We start from the raw sequence: 9907 nt of genomic DNA on the forward strand, positions 1-9907 counted from the left end.
TCCAAACCTTTTTTTCCCAGATAATTGGAATCTAAATTTCAGACTGAAAATAGTATCATTCCTTGATATTTTAGAGAAGTTTTGTTGAGTATGTTTATCCTTAATGGGATAAACTTAGGAGCCTTAGGGCTCCTTTAAAATAAGAGATGACATGAATTTAAAAATATATTTGATTTCATATTTGAGAAAAGCACAAGTTCTCCAATTGGAAAGAGAAAGGGGGTAGGTGGGGTTCCAATTGTGTGTGTGTTTGTGTGTGTGTGTGTGTGCGCGCGCGTGCGCATGTGGGCATGCTCGCACTCATGGAATTTCTTACTGTGAAGGAAGAAAAAAAAGTAAAACATTTTATGTTATCAAAGCCTATGAAAGTAACTACCAGAAGAAATGGTCTACTTTTTGGTTTTCTTTAAATGATAGATATTTTTTCTTTCAGTTTCCACTGTCTGCAACGGCTCCAATGGTGTGGCTCCCATACTCTTCCATTGATCAGCTTCTCCAAGTATTGGGAGAGAATAGTGCCAACAGTCACAATATTGCAGTGAGTCAGTCCTTTCCTCTCTATGCCCCTGCACTAGCTGTTACGTCTGACAGCTGGATCTCCAGTTCTCAAGGAGTTAAGGAAAGGGCAGCACCATGTATTCCCCCAACATGCTGCCTCAATCCTATATACTAAAAGGCTAATATGCAAATTGACCAAACAGCAGAACGACCGGTTGCCATGACGCGCACTGACCACCAGGGGGCAGATGCTCAACACAGGAGCTGCCCCCTGGTGGTCAGTGCACTCCCACAGGGGGAGCACCACTCAGCCAGAAGCCCTGAGCTAGGCTCACAGCTGGCGAGCACAGCAGTGGCGGCAGCGCTAAGGATGTCTGACTGCCAGCTTAGGCCCACTATCCAGAGGCCCAAAGGGAACGGGCCTAAGCCAGCAGTCAGACATCCCCCAAGGGCTCCCGGACTGTGAGAGGGTGCAGGCCGGACTGAGGGACAACAAACTCACCCCCACCCCCACCCCCCAGTGCATGAATTCCGTGCACTGGGCCTCTAGTCTAATAAAATGACTAGTTAAATCAGATGTGGCCTCCCTGGTTCTGGGAAGAGAGCTGGCAATGCTTTTATTGAAGATCTTGGTGTGATTTGCATAATTGGAAAATCATTAGGCAAACAGGATTCGAGTATTATATATACTAGTATAACAGAAATCCAGTTTTATCAGTAGAGTCCCAAAGCAGACTCATATAGTGGATAGTGATTAAATGAAGCAGAGTGGCTAATATCTTCATTATGGGAATCTGCTTGGTGAAGTCAAAATGAAAGCCTCAGTCTTTTGCAGTCCTTGACATATTTTGTAATGATTTCCTCCTTTTCTCCAATAGCTGTCGCAGAAAATACTTGACAAATTGGAGGACTACCAACAAAAAGTTGATAAGGCAACACGGGATTTATTATATCGTCGGAACTTGTGATCCAGATGGTCGCCTAGCCTTTGTAACCGCTTGGTGCCTCTTAGGGCTTAAGACTTTACCCTACAGGAACCCTGTACTCCAGGCTAATTTTTATACCTGTAAATGATGTGTACAACATTCAAGTCTGCATTCTGCGTAAGAGAGTTGGACAGAGGAGTCACAGGACCTGCGCTTGCTGGCGGTGCTAACATAAAATTTCCAGTTTCATCTTGGGTCTCAAACAGCTGCTTTTGTATATGATTCACAAGCTTTTTTAGAGTTTATATTTTTTTAAACTACCGGAGACATTCTTTATCTGCAAATTAAACCCACCTTCATTTTCCAAACGGGTGATGGTTGTTGGTTTGTTGTAGCTGACCACCAAAAGCAGTCACTGCAAATCCTTTCATTCTTCCCTCTCACTTTTTGTATTTCAATGATTATTTTGGTCCAGAACTGACATGTATTTTCTGTATTGCAAACAGAGGCTATGATTTTACATACTCTTTTCATTATTTATTGTGGAATTTTTGTATGATCTTCAATAAAGTATTAAATAACTTGCCTAGATAAAGGCTAAACAAAGACCAGCTGTCAAAGAAGATATCTTATTTTGAATCTGGTTCTCAGGCTAAAGTTGAATCAACTCTTAGCTAAGAAAAAATTAGAAATCCATCCTCTATAAAAGTAATAAATTTTCAAAGTAAATTCTGTTAACCTCTGTGATTTATAATAATCAAGCCGGACTTGATCATACAGTTAGTCTAATCATGTATTGAGCCAAAATATAAATGTTCCTGGTCAGATTCAAAAGCATTCATGCCCACGAATTTGGGGAAAGTGAAAAATAAAATCTTGCATTTTATTCTGTATATTAAAATTATCTTTTAAGGAAACCATCTGTATATATTTGCTTGTATACCTTTTGACCTTCCTTGAGTTTTTCATAAGCCTTTTTTATAATATCAACACCATATTTACATTATATATTTTAAATAACAAGTTTCCCTGTGGTATTGTTATTGGTAGATAATTGTGGTATTTGGTTCTTTTTTATTGTAACTTTTGTCATGATAAATATGAAGTGTTTAATGCAATTCGGGACTGGGAGAGAGAGCCCTTGTCCTCCCAGCATTATAAACCTGTGGCTTCCAACTACAGCAAGAAAACAAAGGTTTCACAAGAGATGTATCCTCTTACTGTTTTCATGAGTGACTAATGGATCATAACCCACAGTCTGAAAAATATCAAACCTAGTTGTTGCCATTTCTAGAGGATAAGAAGCTTGAGATCAGCACTGTTGAAGAAACCTATCCTTTGTATTGCTTATCAAAGCAGTGGTTGCCATGGTGACAGTTCATAAGACTGGCCAGCTTTTACAGGGACCTCAACAACCAATATGAGGGTTCATCCATAAGTAGGGCATAATGATCTCTACCCCACACGGTTGTGAGAATTAAATGCAATTCTACTTGTAAAGCGCTTAGTACCTGACATATAGTAAGTGTTCGATAAATGTTAGGTATTATTAGTATGCTTAGTAAGAACTGAGCAGCCAGGGGTATAAAAATATATCCCACTGGATTTCTTAAGCTCAGTTTAGAAGGGGTAAATGAGTACCAACAGTATAAGTAAACGCCAAGTGCTGGGGAGGAGCTCAACATTGAGATAGAAGGTTCAGAGAGGTAATGCCTGCACGGGTCTTGAGGTATTAAAAAAAATTCGCCATGTGATGCAGTAGTTATTCCAGATAATGTGAAGGACTTAAGGTGAGACAGGTGATGTTCCTAGTGGCTGGCTCCAGAAAAGGGGTGGGGGCTGGGGGTTAGAAAAGGAGAGTGCAAAGGAAGATACATCAAGCAGGTTAAGGCTACCAATGGGCCAGATTGGGAAGCTCCTGTATCTCACCGCAACAGCTGGCTTTTACCTCGTATGTAGTGTAATTTCTAGTGATTTTCCCCCCCAACTGATAAGCAACACTACATCATCGTTATGCCTTAAGAAAAAATTTACAAAAGCATAAAAGACCCAGTACTCTATTTACTGTTCAATGCTATACCCAAAGTAAGCCACAATAATCAGAGAGAAACTTGGGGGAAAGACCTGGAAAGCAGCCCACCTTCCTAAAGGACAAATGATAAGGAACAGCAGGCAGAAAACAGGCACAACATGGAAGACAAGCGGGTAAAGAAAAGACTCCGCAAAAGACGCATGGGTGGAGCCGGAGGTGCGGGGGAAATCATTCTAAACTCAGGCCCTTCCGTACAATTGGCTTGACGCGCACTCGTTTTTCCTTTTTCCATTGGCTATAGGCCCCTTCAATAGGCCAAAATAGCCAATAGCCTAGCTCTGTGAATAAAGCCCGCCCTCCCCCCTGGGGGGAGGAGCCAGAAGACTGTACTGGGCTCAAGGCGCTTGCGCAACGCGCGCTCCGCCGTTAAAAGCGGATCCTCGCAAGAGGCGGTGTCGCGAGGCATGAATATTGATGACGCAGCGCCGCGCCGAGCACCGCCCTTCTCGGCTTCTCGACGCTCCCACCTCGCGCTCGGGCTCGCGATGGGGAAGAAGTCCCGGGTGGTACCCGGCCGAAGGCCTATCCTGCAGCTCTCTCCGCCGGGGCCCCGGAGCAGCACGCCGGGCCGGGACCCGGAGCCCGAACCCGACACCGAGCCGGACTCGACGGCGGCGACGCCTAGCCAGCCAGCCCCGGCGGCGCCGACGACGACGACCGCGGCGACTGCCGCCGCGGCCCCGGAAGACTCGCCTTCAGAAGGTAAGGGTGCGCGAGGGGCCCCGGCCCCTAGGAGGGGCATCCGAAACTCGAGTTCCGGGCTTGCGGCCTAGTCCCTCGGGCAGGACCCTAGGAGGACAACCAACCGGGAGGGCGGCGTCCGCATCCGAGGCCTGCGCGTGGGGCCTGCGGGGAGGGCGGCTGTGGGCCCCAAGACGACCGGAGGGACGCAGAGCCGCGCGCGGGGATCCCAGAGGCGCCATCTCTGCTGCAGAGGGCGGCGCGGCGGCCGGGAGCGCCAACGTCCGCCCTGTGTGTGGGATTCCTCGCGGGGTGGACGTGAGAGTATGAGTTTCCGCGTCCGAGGCTGGGTGACTGGGGACCTGGCCTTTTCTGCACGTCATCTGCGTTTCCTTTCGCTTTTGTGGAAACCGAGACGCTTTAGAAGTGAGCGAGCCCTTTTCATTATGTCAGCCAAAGCTTCGGGAACCCCCAAATTGGCAGGTATCCCCACCCGAAAATTTCCGAAGTGAGACTTTTGGGTAGCCCGAGTGTTTGTGTGTTTCTCCCGGGACTGGTACTTGTCTGACCGCCACGCTGTGCACCTGAAACTACTACAACATAATATGGAATGCAAACTGTAGTTTTTTTAAAAAAAATTATTTTTTTATTTAAAACGAGTAATTCGATAGCTCTAATCTAGGGACCAGACCCCGGAGAAGCTACGATCGTTTCAGATGTTTAAAAAAAAAACAACCAACACGCTGGGTAGCTCGTGCGAAAGCAAACGCTATGGCTGTGCTTGTTGTAAAGGCTTTGTAGTAGCCTAGAGCATATTTAGAGGGAGAGAAAGAGAGAGTTTATTTCAGATGTAATTTGATTTTTCTTTTTTTTATAATGTTCAGGTTCCTAATGTTAAAGTCACGAGACAGAAGATTCTAGCAGTGCTTGTTTATTATCTCCCGAATTATTTGGGTCAGTGATGGATTGTACACTGTTTTTAAAAAGATGGAATCTGGACTTGAAAGGTCAAATCAAAGATTGGTTTTGTCACCTGTAGTGTTTTCTCTGGTCCATCGAATGACTGCAGTTCTCTTGTGTTCGTTTTCCAAATCCAGATGAACAGGAAGTGGTGGTGGAGGTTCCCAGAGTTCAGAATCCTCCAAAACCAGTCATGACCACCAGACTGACCGCCGTGAAAGCAACAGGTATAGATTTTTTTTTTACATCTTTTCTATAATATATTTCATAAGGATCAAATTGGGTTTGTTTATTGAGTGTTTTGTTGACGGCTTCAGTGTTGGCTAATTTATATTTCTCCCCCAAAAATGGGAATTTTAAATCTATTTGTGAGAGTTTGTTAGTATATGTACACTGCAACCAATGTAAAATTTGTTGCTGTTTAATCTGTACCCAAAATACACTACTTTTTCTTCTAATGCCATTTTGTAATGAGTTTTCTGGCTTCCCCACCTGGCTTTAGGGAACACCATCGATTTCTGTTTCTTTTCTAACACATTGCTTTGATTAGTACCTACCAAATGTTTGTGGAGCTGAAATTGCATTAAGGAATATTTGCAGCAGTGGTTTTGTAGACAAATTTGAGTTCAGATCTTCACTTCAGCATTCATTCTGAGAAGTCAGGATCTCATTCACCTGTAAAGTGGATCTTAAGCTCGATGTTATTTTGATGATTACTTTGAAAAGTTTATATAAAGTTTTGATAGGGAAGTATCAAAAAATGTTAGTTTTATATATAAATAGATTGAAAGATTAAAATATTTTGATACTAAATATTCTATTAATTGGTAATAATTTTATTCTTTTAAGTGTGGTGTACTTTTTGTACTATATGACACCTGAAATCCTGAAATAATAGATGCTTGTTCCCTCCTCCTCCCATTTGTCACTTAAAAAAAGAAAACCCGGTGTGGGTTAGAAAAGCTAAAACTTGGTTCTGAGAGAAATTTCCAAACTAGAAAATACCATTTTGTATTTGTAAAGTACACATATCATTTCATTTGAGTCGAAGAATCATGTAAGATAGAATTTCAGTGTTTCTAGGAGAAATTTCCTTAATTGCTGTCAGCACTTCAGGCCTTTATATGCCTTATGAACAGAAATGTTTTCATTTTGTCCAACATCATCGTACAAGGTAACAATATATCAGTTCATTCAGTTTTTAAAGTTCTTAACCTACCAGTTGGTATAATGCATAGGAAAAAGTTTGTCCAACAAAAAACAAAGAAAGCCCCCTAGCCGGTTTGGCTCAGTCCGTAGTGTCGCCCAAGGATTGAAGGGTGCCAGATTCGATTCTGGTCAAGGGCACATACGCATACCTTGGTTTCAGGCTCGTTCCCCGCATCCCTGTCTGGGGTCATGCAGAGGTAACCAGTCAAGGTGTCTCTCTCATACCAGTGTTTCTCTCTCTCCCCCCTTCTCTGAAAAAGCAGTGGGTAAAATATTCTCAGGTGAGGATTAGCAACAACCACAAAATGAGTGTCAGAGGTCTCTGGACCCCCTGAAATTGCACACTCAAATGTGTGTTCCTGGGAGGAGGTGTATAGCTTTTATCATCTTGATTATTAATAGTTTCTGTGACTAAAAGGGTTAAAAACAACTATTCAGCAATGTTAAGAGGAAATTATAATAGTTACTCAAAGTATAATGCAGTTACTGTTTGAAGCTTATCAGGAAAGTAAAAAATATAATCTAAGAAATTACAGCCAGATATAGTTAGTTGATTTGCAAATTGTGTGGCACCATACATTAAAGGTAAGCATATTGAAATTTGAGGAGTTAATATTCTCAAAAAAATGCTGCTAAGGACTATGGCTCCAAAGAATAGCCTTGCTTCCTCTAGTTTCAAGTAGCAACAACATCCCAGTAGTAGTCTAGGACATGGTTCTGTGATACACTATATGCTATTTTGACAGAGTATATGTACTCTGTGAGACACGGTTCTGTGAGACTTATTTTTCTAAGATTAATAATTTTGCAGAATATTGTGAATATTTTTTGTGTTCTAAACTTATTCCTGTTCTTGTCAATATATGGATTAAATTTTCAGAAATGTAATTAGAATTTACATACATTTCATTATTTGCTTTTGTCTTGTTTTTATTCTGTTAACATTACTTTTTGTCCCCATAGCACTGTTCCATGTAATACTGTAATGATCTGATTAATCATAAAACAATACTGCATCTGGTACTGTGCTGTAGTTTGATTTGCTAGTCCCCTATTTGAGAGCATTTGAGTTGTTCACAGCTTTTAGTTATTTAAGTAAAGCTGTTAGAAAATGTTGTGCAAAAAATTTTTTTAAATTCGTTCTTGGGGGTTATATCCTCAAAGATTAGAAGAACTAAAAGAAACTTGTAGTAGCTCTTGGTACATGTTACCAGATTGTTCTTAAAATATATTGAATCAATTTAATGTATGGTGTCTCTAACAATATTAAGTATGCCTCTTCCCCAAAATACCAAGTTTAATAATTTACTTTGCTATTTAATAGTAATTATATTATTAGGAGCTTAGAAGAGGTTTGATGTATGTGCTATGGAACGTTCTTAGGTGAAGAAAAAAGGGATAAATAGGTGGAGCCTTGGCGAAACCTGCCTGTGAGACCCATTCATTCCAAGCTTGGGGAATTTCGTAATTGAAATTGCACACAACTCACCTGGTTTGGAACCTTTTATTAAAGAGTATATGAAGCTTTAAAGACAGTGACCTGAGTGATTAGATCTGTGATTGTTTCTAAACTAAGAAGTGTTTTTATGTAAAAATACAAATTTTCCATCTTCCTCCTTCCCTCAAAAAACCATCAGCGCTGCGTGCTAACGGGCAGAATTTGTCCATACAGAAATGTCTACTTCTGTAGCTGTACCCTTACAAGGCTATTCCATTCTCTTGTTAGGAAAATTGACTGGTGTACCCCAAAACCATGAAAAATGAAGTATTTGGTAACACTGTCAAATGTCTCCTTCACATTCTAATCAGTTTAAAGTAGTATTTTGGAAATTAATGTATAGTGTAAGAACTTACCTATGTACTAAAACAAGATTTATGTGATTAAAGCATTGAATATGAACTCTTCTTGTATGATAAGTGAAACAGTTTGTGTTTACTTTTATGTGAACCCATGAATTCGTTTACGAAATTACGACAAAGAAATCTCGTAAGTGTACAAATTACCCGGCCTTAATTATTTACACATTCTGTAGTGTAGTTGTTATATTCAAGCTCACTTGGGCACAGAGTCTTACCTACTTTTGCCCACCCCTGTATGTGTTCACTTAGTTTGTGAACACAGGTGATACAAAGGAAATAGCATAGCAGCATTTCAGGGGCCATACCTGGACTTGAGTTTGAGGGAGACATTGATCATTGGTGCTAGTGTTGTTGTTAGTTTTTTGTTTTGGGTCTAGCGTTTTGAAATCTGTTTTGTTTGAGAGAAAAATAATTGGAAAAGAACTTTGTTTTTAGTTTTGAAAATCTCTTTGTTTCATCTACTAAATCCTAATTGGTTTACTTGTTTGAGATGGATACATAAATCAACAAATATTAAAGTCAGGATATACGATATGCTATTTTGACAGAGTATAAAGTTGAATGCTTGAGCATGTGTTTTGAGTAGGGTGTAAGTAGCTGTGAAGATTGATTTTCTTAGCTCTAAATGCATAATGTAATTTCTGCCTCTCAGGTAGTTCATTGTTGGTTTATTTTAAGGTTTGTTCTAATCTGTAAGTAAACTAAATGTAAATTAAATGTTTAGTTGAAGAACCATGTTATATTTTTCCTTGGATGCTACCTAGGACATATTAGCATTGTTATTACTAAAGTTCTTTACCTCTTTGTTTCTAGGAGGTTTATGCTTACTTGGTGCATATGCTGATAGTGATGATGAAGAGAATGATGTTTTGGAAAAACCAGCACAATCTAAAGAAGCGAATGGAAATCAGTCAACTGATATTGATAGTACATTGGCCAACTTCCTAGCGGTTAGTGGTGCTTTTGTTTGGGTTTTTAACTTACTGGAACCACTTTGGGGACTTAGATCTCACTGGTTAGCATACTTGTCAATCTGTCTCTCCCTCTCACTTCTCCCCTTTTATCTGTCTTCCTTAGTCCCTCCCCATCTCTCTTTATATTATCTTATTTTTTATTTTTTTTTATTTTCACCTGAGGGTCTTTTTCCATTGATTTTTAGAAAGAGGGAAAGAGAGAGAGAAACATCGATGTGAGAGAAACACATCAATTGGTTGCCTCCTGCGGTGCCCCTACCAGGGCCTGGACCAGGGAGGAACCTGCAGCCTAGGTACATGCCCTTGACTGGAATCAAACCCAAGACCCTCCTGTCCACAGGCCGATGCTCTATCCACTGAGCCAAACTGGCTAGGGCTCTTTGTATTATCTTTTTGTTAAGGTTGTAAAAAAAAAAATGGATAATAGAAAGGTTTGGAGAAATTGTTTAATTAGAATATGAGGATTTTGATTTGAGAAGCTAAGAACTGAGCATGTAGGATTTTTTTTAAGGGTGATAGTCATTTTCTGGTTTTGATGTGATTAATGCATTTGTTACTTTCACTATTACTTATGAGGGATCCCAAAAAAAAAACTATTCTGAAGTGAAGAAGGGGGGTGATGTTATGGCTATCGGGCTGCTCCCACATCTTTGAAAAAGAGAAAAGGAGCCACTATGGCACCCTCCAGCTCCTCAAGAATCACTGAA

The 9907-nt window shown here is 40.7% G+C and overlaps 2 protein-coding genes across 3 annotated transcripts in view; both read left to right on the forward strand.

The window, feature by feature from the left end:
* Positions 1-2447, forward strand: part of NUP160 (nucleoporin 160) — a 37037-nt gene extending 34590 nt beyond the window's left edge. Inside the window, exons 34-35 of one of the 2 annotated variants that reach the window (XR_002830061.1) lie at positions 434-538; positions 1377-2341. Coding sequence is in view for 1 of the 2 variants with exons in the window: in XM_006091936.3 (XP_006091998.1) it covers positions 434-538; positions 1377-1466 (195 nt within the window). In the remaining variant the exon portion in view is untranslated. Of the gene's footprint in view, positions 1-433; positions 539-1376 lie in introns of both variants that reach the window. The other variant, XM_006091936.3, reaches the window with a different exon arrangement.
* A 1488-nt stretch (positions 2448-3935) lies between these two features.
* FNBP4 (formin binding protein 4) overlaps positions 3936-9907 on the forward strand; it is a 35740-nt gene continuing 29768 nt past the window's right edge. Inside the window, exons 1-3 of the mRNA XM_023756530.1 lie at positions 3936-4218; positions 5295-5384; positions 9040-9307. Of these exons, the coding sequence (XP_023612298.1) occupies positions 4002-4218; positions 5295-5384; positions 9040-9307 (575 nt within the window). The 5' untranslated portion in view covers positions 3936-4001. The remainder of the gene's footprint in view (positions 4219-5294; positions 5385-9039; positions 9308-9907) is intronic.

Source organism: Myotis lucifugus, unplaced genomic scaffold, assembly GCF_000147115.1.
Source record: "Myotis lucifugus unplaced genomic scaffold, Myoluc2.0 scaffold_97, whole genome shotgun sequence".
NCBI lineage: Eukaryota > Metazoa > Chordata > Mammalia > Chiroptera > Vespertilionidae > Myotis > Myotis lucifugus.